Below are 13,200 nucleotides of genomic sequence, written 5' to 3'. Positions count from 1 at the left end.
ATTCAGCTGTCTTTGGGTTATTTTAAATATTTTCTAACGTTATGCATTTTACTGTCTTTCATTTTGCTTGACAATTAATATTCCTTCTAAAAAAACATACTGAAAAACCCAAGATTCTTAGAAAATTGCAGGCAACTACTGAGGTAGGATTTGGAGTCTCTGCAGTATAATTGCATGGCAACCGATCTTAACTCTCTGGGTGCTGGTGTTGCCCAGACTACCAGCTTGCTTACAAAGACACATGAAAAGAAGTCCTCTCAGAAATCTTCCAGAAAAAGAAAGCTCCCAAGTCAGATCTTGGTCTACTGAAAAACATTTAGTAGGAATGTATTGGAGAAAGGTGTGCTCATTCTTCTGCCATGATGAGACCCCCTGTGCCCTCTCTCTGATTAACCTGTTGAGGGTGCAGCGGTTGTAAATTCCTTCACATAAATGACACACTGTCATCTGACTGGAGTGTGATGGAAGTTCGGGTGGACAGTAACTCCCTGTGATGGACCTTCAGCAATGAAGACAAGGTGGAGCACTGGCCAGAGGGGTAAAAACCAGCTACTCCAGTGTGGGGTACTCCTCTTACTCAGGAGGTGTGAAGGCTGCTGCAACTGGCAAAGCCACACAACTCCTGCTTTCTGTGCTGTGGGAGCCTGTAGTAGGGCTGATAATGCAGAGCAGTCCGTAGCAGTCACTGATAAGGTGGAGCAGCCTCCCTGCAATGCAGCCCTGCACCGGACCCACCCCACCCTTGGTCAAACCAACGGCGGTTATTTTATTCAGCCAAGAAAAGGGAAGCAATGGCCATTCTCCTGTGACTATGAGTGACCACAGTTCTGCTGAATGCTGAACCAGTGTTGCCCCAGAACAGCAATGTGACGATCATTAAGCAGTTTGATAATTTACTAGTGTCTCCTACTGGACTCTTAGTTTCCTCTCATTTATCTAAATATGCTGTAGATTCATTTCACATGTACATATCTTCCAAATATTTTCAATATGCAGATGTAACTTCTATCTGAGAAAGCCAAGATAGAAGAATATAACTGAAGAAAAAAAAAACAACTTTCCAATTATGCTTCACCTATATATATATATCTCATTACACTAGCGAGAACTGCTGTACAGAACCTACCTATAGGAACAGCCCATTAACATACAGAAAAAAACAGAGAGGTGCGGTGAAGAATTCATTCCTTGATTACACCTTAACTCTGTTAAGATAAATTAAATTGTATCAGAGATACAATTTGCCTCTTTCACATCTTTTCAACAAATCACTCATTAGATTTGTGAAGTACAGTACTTATAACCTTAATATAATAAGCACAGTATTATAATGATTATGTTGTAAATTAAGTAATTTGGGGAAAATGACAGCTCTTTCCCAGCAGCTATACAACCTACGTTTCCTCATGAATTTGGATGTGTCCCGGTGAAAGCACCTGTTCTGTTGGGGGAATACTGTGTGAAACTGATGAAGGCTTCAGGAAGAGTGAAGTCAAACTGGAACACACGCAAAAGTGGTCTGTAGAGCAATGAAAAGAATGACGAGCCTACCTTCTGAAAGGATATTAAAGAGCTTAGTTTGTCCAACAGGGATGAGTGAACCAGAAATGCAGAAAACAATTGAATAGCAGAGAAAAAGCAATGTTCTAACAAATGGATGCATATTGAACCTGAATACATTTAGGCTGGAGATTGTAAGGGTTTCAACAATCAGACTGATCAATATAGCTTCCTAGGAGGATGTGCAGCACCAAGAAGCCTATCCAGCTTTAAGGTGGAGCATGATATGTTACAGAAGTTTATATAAAATGGTGTAACCTGATGCAGCAGTTGACTAAATGTGATACCCAAGAGGTATCTTCCTATCTCATATTCCTGTGTATTACAGTAAAATTGAAATGTAATATGACAACAGTAACTTGCCCTTCATCTTCTGCAGACCTTCCCCATGATCCCTTTCAGCTGTCAGTTCTAAAACCACTACTGTTCTCCTTCACCCCACCTTCTGTAACTTGGGTGCCTTCTTTAACTATGACCTATGCAATCATCCAGATATGTACAGGTCTTGTTGCTTCCTCCATTTCTCCAAATCCACTCAATTTTATAAAATAGTAGTTTCATTTGGACCTCTTTTGACGGCAACATTTGCTTGCTACTCCAAAGCTGTACAAGCACCTTTGTACATCCTGTATAGCCCAAGAGATATTAGCTCAATAGAGCACATCAAATACATCTTCATTTAAGACCCCTGAAACGCTTAAGAAACTAAATGGTTGGCAATGGTATAAGAAAGGTGAAAGGCTATTAATTGGGAATATCTGCCAGATTCTGACCCTTTTACAGCTTCTGTTTTAATCTGTGATGAGAGGAAAGGACAGTAAACTGCACATGCTGTTCTACCTATCCCCTTGCTGGAAGGGCAGTGGAACAGTTCTGATGGTAATAAGTTGAGATAAGCAGCCAGAAGGGCAGTTTAGTGGAAACTAAAGAGAGACAGATAGATCGTGGCATGCAGAAACATCATTATTCTGAAACTAATGAAGACAACAAAGCCTTGAGAAATCAGAGATATGAGTAGAAAAATAGTTCAGATTAAGTAAGGCCAGGTTGTTTGTGGTTACAAAATCATGAAAGGACCAAAAAGTGGCTGTTTAGCAATATATTATGAAAATATTTAGATTCTAGATAACCCACAGAATTTATGACATCACGTTTAATCTTCTGGCATGCTATTGGGTTCTCATGGAATGTGCAATACATGGAACAGTGTTCCAGGTTTATTTTTCTGTCTACCATTAAGGCCAATATAGCCCTGATCTTCAGCATAATATATGACACAGACGTCATGCCACACCTTGAGATACTGTTTGGGTCCATAAGTAAGAATGCCTTCCACAAATCCTATGATGCTTTTGTAAAAACAAACAAACAAGTAGATTTGCAAAGAGTGCAAGTGTTTTTTGTGAGTAGTCTCAACCTGAACACTATCTATTTGCTGGGGTATGTAAGAAGAAAGTGTCTATGATTTGCTAAGATGTAAATAGAAAACAAAAAAAAATTTTTTGTGACTACACTGTAGTATTTTCCCTTAAATAACATTGGGAAATTGTGAACAGTAAATATTTTGCTGGTGATATTGTTTCAAACGGAAAGATATATTTCATTGACTTTGGCAGCTTTAGGGCTTTGCAGAGTGTAAATTGACCTTTGGCTCACTCCTTCCAAAGCTCCATTTATTTAAAAGTTCAGCTGTAGTGATAGTTTCACTTCATTTACACAAAGTGAAACCCAGGCTTTATGTTAAAACAGGACACAAAATACAGGGACAATAGGAAAACTCTTTACATGCCAGAAGAATATATTAAAGTTAGGTTTTCTTTGCTTCAAAACAGCTCAAGAGCAAAAGAGGCACCATGTTTAACTCCAGTTATCTTTGGTTTCTTTTGGTGGCTGAATTTCTGGCTTGGAGCATTTTTGATCCTCAGCAGTATGTGACACTCTCAGATGAAACTGTTGGCCATTCTGCATTTTACTTTGTGTCTTTAAAATTAAATTCAGACATTCTTTCAGAATTGTTAGGCTTCACACACTCCTGAACAGAACCCATCCTGTATCAAGTTGTATGCAGTGTGACAGAGAAGAACAGACAGATAAGCATCACAACTCTCTAAAGAGGCATAAAAAGTCACAGGTATCATCTGTCCTGCTCTAAATCACACCAGGAAGAAACCAGTCTTGTTAAATTTCCATGCTACTACAGTTAATTCAGGATGTCTGATCTTTGCTTGCTGTATATTCAAGATTAATAAAATATTATGCTTCAGAATTCAAGAAAATAATCAGATGTTTGCTTTACAACTACACTTGTCAGAAACCAACAGGGTAATAATTCCTTTACTTTAGTATATTATCTTTAATTTTTTTTCCCTGCTGTGAAGAAAAGAGCTGTTTTTGCTAGTGTGTTTCAAGAGGCAATTAACCTGCTTCATTGTTTGTAACTGCCACACTGTATTGTGCAAGTAAAGAGAAAGGGTACATAGAAGACAGCCTAAACAAAGCTAATAGGACACTTTTTGGTAAAGGTATGTGGAGGTGGAAATGAAAAACAGTGAAGCCTTACTCCATAACCAGAATGGGCTTTTTAATTTCAAATTACACTTGTCAGAGACAGAAACAACTTACTGGGAGAAACTGAGTTTACAGATTTATGGGGTTTAGAGGCCGCAGGCTACATTTGCAAATGAAATTTCCCAGCCTCAGGAGTACAGTGAGCTCCCTGGACTCAAGGTGGCCTTCTGCATGGTGAGAGGCCATCAACAGACTGAAATGTAACTAACTTCTGTTGTTGTCTTCATCCTGCAAGACATTAATTCTTGTAAGAATGCACTGGTGGGTTTCCAGTAATGTCAGCTTGTGCTGACACTGCTCTGATGAAAGGACTAAACCCCTGACAGTCCCTGACTCAGACCTAACTGTAAGCGTCCTTGCTCTCTTGTGGTTTCCTCCCTTGCAAAGATAGTTTTAGGTATTTGAAGAATGCCACTTGGTGCCTGATAGGATTAAAAAGATCTTGAATAAGCTCGTAAATTCATTGATAACACAGACTCAGACTCGGGACATCAGTGCCGAGATAAGCACTCGAGGAACTAGTTTAAATCAGCCTCTTGTGATAGTCCAAGGCCAAAGGACTGATGAGCCAATTCAATTACTATATATAGGCAAAGGAAACCCGAAGTTCAACCATCGGATAGGTGAGGAAGACCATCGGAGACCACTGGAGGACCCCCGAAGACCTCTAAAAAGACAACTATGCATGCAGATTGAATTTCTGCATATGTTAATAAATCCTCAGGAACCTTATGACTATGTATGACTTTACAGCATATAATCTTTGGAAGTTTACCAAATCACTGGAGCACTCATGGTGGAGCAATCCCCAGTGCTGCCCAGCGCTGTAATAAAGGATGTCTACTTAATAGTGACTTTGTTGCTATTGAGTTTTATTTTGGGAACTTTCTGGATACTCCACTTCTTCTTACGGGGAGGTTCTGACTTTGAAGGATAGTATCTGCAAATTTTTGTATCAGTTTTGGCAACCCGGATGGGACCATCTCTGTCCGCCTGCAGGACCCCCTGAGTCTGAGACTCCCTTGGCTGGCCCCAGAGAATTCTCTGGAGGGACTCCCTGATTCAGCGGATCCGTGTGGGGGCAAGACAAGGACCTCTGATAAGAATAAGGCATTTTTTTTTTTGTTTTGGGGACCGGTCATTTGAAGCTACCCATCAGTCGCAGTTCGTGAGAACTCCGCAGGGTAGCATACAATTGCATGTACGATTTGTATTAATCACTTGGTTATTACATTGCATGATTGTATTGATCAATTGATTACTACGGTCATTTGTTTGTGCATTTGTATCTGATTTTGGTTTACATATACATGTGTGATATACACTACATGTATGGTATATGTGTATTTGAAAATTTCTGATCAGCCTATGTCGGCATTTGTTATCGGTGGGAGTAGTAGTGGTTATTGTGTCTGTGCTAGTAATTGTTAGTTGTGTGTGTGTTCGTGCCCAAGTCTTTGCCCTTGTCTTTGTGTTGCATAAGTTTTAGAATGGGTTAACAGGGTGGAGTTCTGAAAAAGAGCCCTTTGGGCTGCATTTTGGCCCACTGGAAAGATATCGGGGAAACATCTGGAGGGAGTGTGGATCATAAAACCTTGATAAAATATTGTAATCAGTGGTGGTCTTTATATAAGCTAGATGGAGAGAAATGGCCCTTTAACAGATCTTTAAAGTACAACACTTTGTTACAAGTCATTTTATTTCTACGCCGCGAAGGAAAATTGGATGAAGTGTGTTATGCAGGTATGTTTTCACCCTGCAGAATCACCCTGAATGGCAGAAAGAATGTGGAATCAATCTAGCACCCCAGGACCCTATGGTTCTGGGGATAGAAAAAGAGAAAAATAAGCAAAAGACAGAATTTTTGTATCACTGACATGGATGAACTTTAAAATAGTAGTGCTTTTAAAAGCAGCTCTTAAATCTCCTCATATCTAATTACAGAGGGAGCCCAGCCTTTCCAGCTACAGTTAGCAGGTGTGAATGCACCTGGCAAATTTTTTTCTTTTTGGAACACAGACCTTTGAACAAAAATATTCTTACAGGGAGATATTATTACTTAATACTATAATTTAAAATAATAATTTTTATTAAAATGAAAGAGAATAAATTTTTGGCATTTGGACTGCTGGGGTGATACCAGTGGGCACAAAACAGAAGCTGTTGCTGCACTCATCAAATCCTGGCAAATAGCTATAGCTGCACCACTCAGAGTTTCTTCAGTGCTGGTGTTACAGATAGGAACTCCGTATAGCTCAATCTCACTCTCAAATGCAGGGAGAAAAGGAGGTCTGGTGGTAACCTCAATCTTCCAAGGGAACCGCACAAGGAAGGTGTCTGATCCTGCAGCGGCTGAACACACTTCCCTTCGCTCAGAGGTGCCAAGATCCGGCGCTCAGGCACGCAGGAGGCGTTCGCCCACCCCCACCCCCACCCCGTCCACTTCATCGCCGCCCCCCACCGCCGCTTCCCGCAGATCCGCGTTTCGGCTCTTCCCGGGCGGCCACCTCGGACAGCTCCCGCCGAACCCGGCCCCGCCCGCGATCCCAGCGGCGCGGCAGGGGCGTCGGCGGGCGGGACGAAGGCGGGAAGGAAGCTCCTGGCGGAGCAAAAACGTTCACTGCAGCCTCGCACGGAAGCAGCGTTTCCACGCCTTTGACACACACCGTTCTACGCCTGGCTGGAGAAAGGACACCCGCCACTCACGACCTCTCGTGACCGGTGCCTGTATCGATCTCAAGAGTGCACTTCTCACACCTTCTTCATGAATATCTGAACCACTTCAGCGTCCCACACACTAAATGTTAAACAACAACAAAAAAAACCCCCAACAACTTCAGAGTCACAGGCAGGCTCACAGGTATCTGAAGTTCTGAATTTGTTTAGGAAGTGACCGACAGACCCCATTAAGCAACAAGTAAAAGTACTTGTAACCTGCAAATTCACGCAAACTGAAACCCTCAGAATCGTGTTTCCCCAAGCACAGAACGATTACAAAAAGATATTGGTCTAGCAGATTTGAAAAATACAAGTATTCAAAATAATTGCAACCTATTTGCATATATTCTCTGAGTATATAAAAAGATCTCTGCTTTAGCATAATGTGCCACTGCAACTCAAAGCCTGAGACTCTATGTACTCAAATCACTTACACTTTTATTTCTACCATTAGAAAAAAAGCTGTTCTGCTGAAGAATGACCCAGGATTACAAGCTATTAGGCTATGACCCGAACACTAATGAATGGGTAAGTATTTACACATCATCAGCGTTTTACCTTTGTGACTGGTTTGGCTGCATTGCAGCAATGACCCCTCAGAGACAAAGTGATGATAAAAAATAGATGCCCTGTGAGAATCTTATGAAGTGTGACTTAACTCTCCCTTTGCAATTGTCCTTTGGAAACTTGTTTCAGGGTGAGTAAATTTCAGGGATGTTTCTGGTTTATTTTGACTTGATTGTACAAACTGGAACCAATATAACTTACTTTATTACAGGCTGAAGAAGCACTTCGGGTAACTTGACTTTTGAACTGCTTCTGCTAGCTCAGCTGCTTTGGGCTCAGTAAGGCCAGTGGAGCAAAAAGATGCAAGATATCTACCTGATCTATCAGAATCTATCACTGAAATTATACAAACCACAAGCTTCAGAATTAGCCCGGAATCTGAAATTCAGTCAGAGTCCAAATCTGAGTTCACGGGTGTCCTCGTGCCAGTTTGGTGGTCTGAAACAGGATCTCTACTAAGGTATGAAAAATAACCTTTTTAGTCTCGAGTTTTATTTTCTTTGAATAATACATACAGGTGTTTTCACTAAAAAAGATGGACATTCTCCAGATATTTTGTGTACAGGTTTTAAATAATTCCCCTCCCCCCACAACTGCTATAAAAGAAATTCCAATGGTTTTGGAATGTAAATGACAGGCAAATGATTGAATACTTCAAATACAACACACAAAATAATTACTCTTGAAGGAATGTGCTTGGAATTCTGAGGGGTTTCTGTCTCCTCTTGTCAGAGAGGGGCACAAGAAAGGACAGGGAAAACTTCAGCGTAGTAAGGATACTAGCAGAGATAAGCACATCTCATTAGGATGCTGAACATGGCTCTGATAACGATGAGCAAAAATCATGATTCCATATGATAGTGCTGGAATATCGGGCACTTTGCTGGACAGCTTTCACAGTATACTTCATAGCTTGCTGCATTCGATATTCCCACTCCTCATCCACACACACTTTTCTGAAAAGTCTAAACATATTTGCTGCTTTCAGAATCATAAGTGATACTCTTCTGTTCATGAATGCTAAACTGTTCCTCCAAACTAAGCAGATTAATAAATCTCAGAGCAATTTCCTAGTGTATATTAAAAAATAATGAATATGCAAATTATGAAGGGTTTGTGGGCTCGAGGTATATTACAAACATTCCTCAAGCTGTACTAAAAAGATAAACACACAATTCAACTGAGCCATCCTTACAGAGCTTCACTGTTCTCCTTGTGTAACTTATTTCACCTCCAAGAAATATTGAAAATGCAGCAGATACATAGCTACTTGCAAAGTGTAATTTGGTCCAAAGCCCAAGGAATTTTTAAGAAGAGTTTCTCTGCCACATTACAGAGTTCCCCTGAGTTCTAGACTGTTAATTACTGTGCAGCAGGTAGAAAAATCCAAAGGCACAGGAGGTATTTGGGTGCCTGTCACTCTCTCACTATGAATTCCCATTGGGCATTAGGGGAATTAGGGTCAGACTGTCCCCTCAGTTTCCACGTTGGCAGGCTCTGTGGCTCTCAGGGAAATCTCACTTCAGAATTATCAGCTTGTAGGATCACATCACACATTTCAGTTCTACCTACATTCACTGAGGATAATGAGAGGGGAACATTTCTGAACCACTTCTGTAATTGGGAAGTAAGTATGTCAACTCATAGAAGTGTACCTGATGCGAGTACGTGAAAAAGCAATTGTACACAGACAAACACAGACACATACACACAACCCTCCAGTTGTTACAGCCAGATTTTCAAAACAAGCCCTTAGCACTTGATACATGGAACTCACAAAAAATCTTTCCACTTACTGAAGAGATTAAAAAGAACTGAGATCTTTCAAATACTGAATGCATGGAGAAAAAAACATGTGTCTACATAAGTGCACCTCTGATCACAGCTCATAAACAGCTGAGTGGCATTCCAAAAGAATAATTCTCTCCTGAACAAGCACACACAGAAATAGAAATGTTCCAGCCAAAATTCAAATCAGCAGAAGTCATCTGAAAGAGACCCATCAAACAGCAAGTGTTGTTAATGAAGTACTTAAAGCAGCTCTTCTCTACAGGAGCAAGAATGCCAAGGAAGCTCCGTTTGCTTCACCAGGAGGAAACCAGCACCAAAATTATGTCCTATGGAAAAGTCTCTTCAGCCACCTCTTTTGACTGCTTCTCTTGGCCCTTTTGCTTACCTGTTCTTAATAAGATGGTGTTCAACTCATTCCTCCTTCAGAAACTTGTTGGCAAGCAGAGAAATCTTCATATCTTTACAATGACACCCCTGAAAACCGCACTGAAAGCTGGGTGGTATTGCCAAACTTTTCCAGTTGCATTGCTGGCTTAGGCCACCAGAAGCACCCCAAAGCTACTCCAACGCTCTCCTGCCCAGTAGCCTCCACCCCAGCCGGGCTCCATCCTGCAGACTAACCGAAGGCAGGGGCCGGGAGCCCGGCTTGTTCGCCCCCGGTCAATCCCGGCCCAGGACGCCGCGGTGTGCCCGAGGTGTGCAAACGCGGCCCTGGGGGACCTCCAGCGCCCACGCACGAAGGGCTCACAGTCATCCGGCGCGCTCGCAGGTTTTTCGTAACACAGTTTTACCCTCCTAATTACCAGACCTTTCTCACACAGGCTGGAGGGACGCAGGCGGGGGTGGTGGGGTGAGGATCTCCGGCCCAGAGGGCGCCGGGCACCCCGCTGCGACCCGATGGCTGGGAGGCGCGGCCTTTACCCACGCGAGACCCCGTTTTAGGCACCGTGCCACTGCGGACCTCCTCCCCGCGGCCACGGCTAGGCGACGCCCGGGCCCCGGAGCCCGCCAGCCGGCCTGCGGGCCGTCCGGGGAGGGCAGCCCCAGACCCCTCAGGGCATCGGCGGGAGCACACAGCCCTACGCGACCGTGCCTGCTCCCGCGGCGGCGGAGAGCCCCCCCCGGCGATGCCCGTCGCTCCGCCGCCGGCCCCGCTCTGCCGCCGGCCCCGCTCCGCCGGCCCTGCGACGGGCTGGGCCGTAACGTGCCGGTCCAGGCCGAGCGGGGGGCGGCGGCGGCGCCGCGCTCCCCCCCAGCCGCCCGCCTTCCCCCCGCCGCTCACCCATCAGCACGGCGGCCACCGTGCTGAGAAGGAGCCAGTTGTTCTTCAGGAAGCCCAGGAAGCTGCATCCCTTCCTGCCCGCCTTCGCCATAGCGGGGGGCGACGGCGGGAGGGGTAGCGGGCTTGGGGCGCGCCGAGCCGAGCCGCGCCGAGCCGAGCCGCCTGCGCGCGCTCCGCGCTGCTGCGCGCTTCCACAGGCGAGGCGGAGCCGTTGCACCTCACCTGGCAATGGGGGAGCCCGGCCCTCCGCCCGCCACGCGCCGTGCCCGCCCGCCCCCGCCTCCCCGCCCCCCAGCCCGGTCCCCTGGCCGCTCTGCCCGCCGGCGCCGTGCGTTGGGGACAGCCTGCCCCTGGGGAGCGGGCCAGGGCGAGGGGCGGGCAGGGGATCCTCCCGCCTTCCGCCCCAGGGCCGCTGCCCGGAGCGCTTCGCCTGCCCGGCCCCGCCAGCCCCGGCCCGCAGGGCAGGGCGAGGGGAGGGAAGGAAGGAGCAAAGGTGGCTGGTGAGCCCCGCCGAAGACTTGACTCCCGCCCCCCCGGCTGGTGGGCTACCGTGCCCAAACCACGCTGCCCCGGCGTGCTTCCCCGCTGCTGTGCCCTTTGTGGTGGGCTGGGCTTGGCTGCTGGGTTTTGTGCCAAGTCGGCGTGCGAGCCAGCCTCCGCCACGCCTGGCAGCCCCCGTGCCAGTGGGGAGGTTGTCCCATGGCGAGGCCTGCGTCCCACGCCGCCGCCCAGGCAACCTCCCTGTGGCTGTCGGGAGCTCGCCTCCAGGCAGGAAAGTTGGTCCTGGGTGTTGGTGGCTGCTGGAAAGCCACCCGCGGTTGCGCTGGGGAAAATCTCTGGTTAAAAGAAGAGGCGAAACAACAGAAATAGGGGAAATATTCTGCCCTGTACTCCTGGTGGGAAAATTGGGGGTGGAGAGTACAAAAATGGGTTGTACTATTTCCCACTGGGGTTTTATCCTGGTAAGTTTAAATACTAAAATGGTGAAGTATTTATTTCTCCATGCAACTCCTTGATGACAGTCTCCTTCCCCCTCCCCACCCATAGGCGTGGTTAGGGCGTGTATAGTATTGGGACCCAGGTCGCTGTAGGATTATGGTAGGGTATTCAATATCTGTTTACAAACATGTTGATGATGGTTTTCAGACTTGGAGATCAATTGGTAAATGTAGGCAAAAAAAACCCCAAACAAACCTGCTGTTGTCTTGCTGAATGACATGAAGACGAGTGCAGAAATAAACTTTAATTTATCTTATTTAATTACACATCTTATTTAATTACACTTGGCACCATCCGTTCCAAAACATAGGCTAGTAAAGTTTGCATGCTATCTGTCTGTGATGACCAGGTAACTAAGGCCTGGGGTAGATGAGCAAAAACTGCAAATGCAACCTTGTCACATTTCCTCTTCACATAGATCTGGCTGTTCTGGGTGACAGCTTGGGGAAAGAGATAAATACGTACCTTGCTGAGACAGGGAAGGGCACTGAAATCCACCTGGATGAGAAGCAAGGGCAAGAGCATCTATCCTAAGTGTTAAAAACTGGAGCCAGCTGCATAAATTTATATAGAGACTCCTAAAAAAGCAGACTTATTTTTCAAATGTGTTGAGCAACTGCAGTAATTTGTCTGCATCTGTCACCATCAGGAAAATTTAATTAAAAAAATAAAAGGAAGCCTGGTGGTAGAAAGGAAGCAGATGAGAAAGCATCATATTAGTTTAATTAAATCATAAAAGGTTCTAGGCCACTTGAAAGGAAAGCTGGCATACTACCATGTTACAAAGCCACAGAAAAAGCAAAACAAAAATAACTAACGCAAAGAAACTATGCCCAGACTTTGGTACAGAAATCTGGCAAAGTGTAAGTGGTATTGAAGACGTATAGGAAAAAAAAGAGGGACATGAGGTTTCAGGGTGGGCAGGATCAGGCTTACCCTGTGCAGAAGAGCTCTGGCCTTGGTTCTCACTGCCACAGAGTGTAACGTTTAAAAAGTTTTTACTTCCTCCCACATTACTGGGAATCTCAGATGTTTCTTTCAGTAAGTAAAAGGTCTGATTTGACCCTGAGGGAGGGAGCTGGTGCCTCTCTGAACAGTAGTAACAAAGTCAGTTGCAAGACAGCTTCAGAGTTTAGGCCTTCCTCTAATTTGCTGTCTATTCACATTCTTATGTATGCCTTCTGAAAACTTACTCTGCATTTCTTTGGGGCAGTTTTGGTGAGCTAGAGGAAGTAACTGCAATACAATTATTCCTGAAAACTCTCTAAAATTAAGTTAGAATTTACTTCTTCCTCCATGGAGTTTCCATCGTTTGTGTGTTTCTCTTAATGCTCTAAGTATTCTTTTTTCACGTTAAGGATGTCGTGGTACTTTTTTGGAAGAGCTAGAATTGTCTGCTGCACTCAGCACAAAAAAATGCCGTCCTACTAGTACAAAGCAGTGTGATTGTAACTGATATATGCCTTCCTGGAGCTCGCAATATCTTGGAGTTACGCAACTTTGGAAAAGACGTCATACAATTAAGCTAAAGAATGTGTGAAGACTAGGGACATATCTTATTTCCATGTTCCGCAACAGTAGAACAGTATATAGTGAATTGTACTGAAGACCCCTACATACTTCTTGTTTCCTGTTTAAGTACAGTGTTTCTGTTCTTTTCTGTTAGTGTTTTGTCCCTTAAAATGTTTAAGAAAAAAAAGCATGCCAACATTCTA

At 44.7% G+C, this 13,200-nt stretch overlaps 1 protein-coding gene across 1 annotated transcript in view; it reads right to left on the bottom strand.

Annotated features, from left to right (window-relative positions):
* SLC1A1 (solute carrier family 1 member 1) overlaps positions 1-10,743 on the bottom strand; it is a 55,952-nt gene extending 45,209 nt beyond the window's left edge. Inside the window, exon 1 of the mRNA XM_064438235.1 lies at positions 10,487-10,743. Coding sequence (XP_064294305.1) covers positions 10,487-10,577 — 91 coding nt within the window. The 5' untranslated portion in view covers positions 10,578-10,743. The remainder of the gene's footprint in view (positions 1-10,486) is intronic.
* Positions 10,744-13,200: the final 2,457 nt, after the last annotated feature.

This window comes from Phalacrocorax carbo, chromosome Z, assembly GCF_963921805.1.
Source record: "Phalacrocorax carbo chromosome Z, bPhaCar2.1, whole genome shotgun sequence".
Lineage (NCBI taxonomy): Eukaryota > Metazoa > Chordata > Aves > Suliformes > Phalacrocoracidae > Phalacrocorax > Phalacrocorax carbo.
This window is presented reverse-complemented; position numbering and strand designations above follow the sequence as displayed.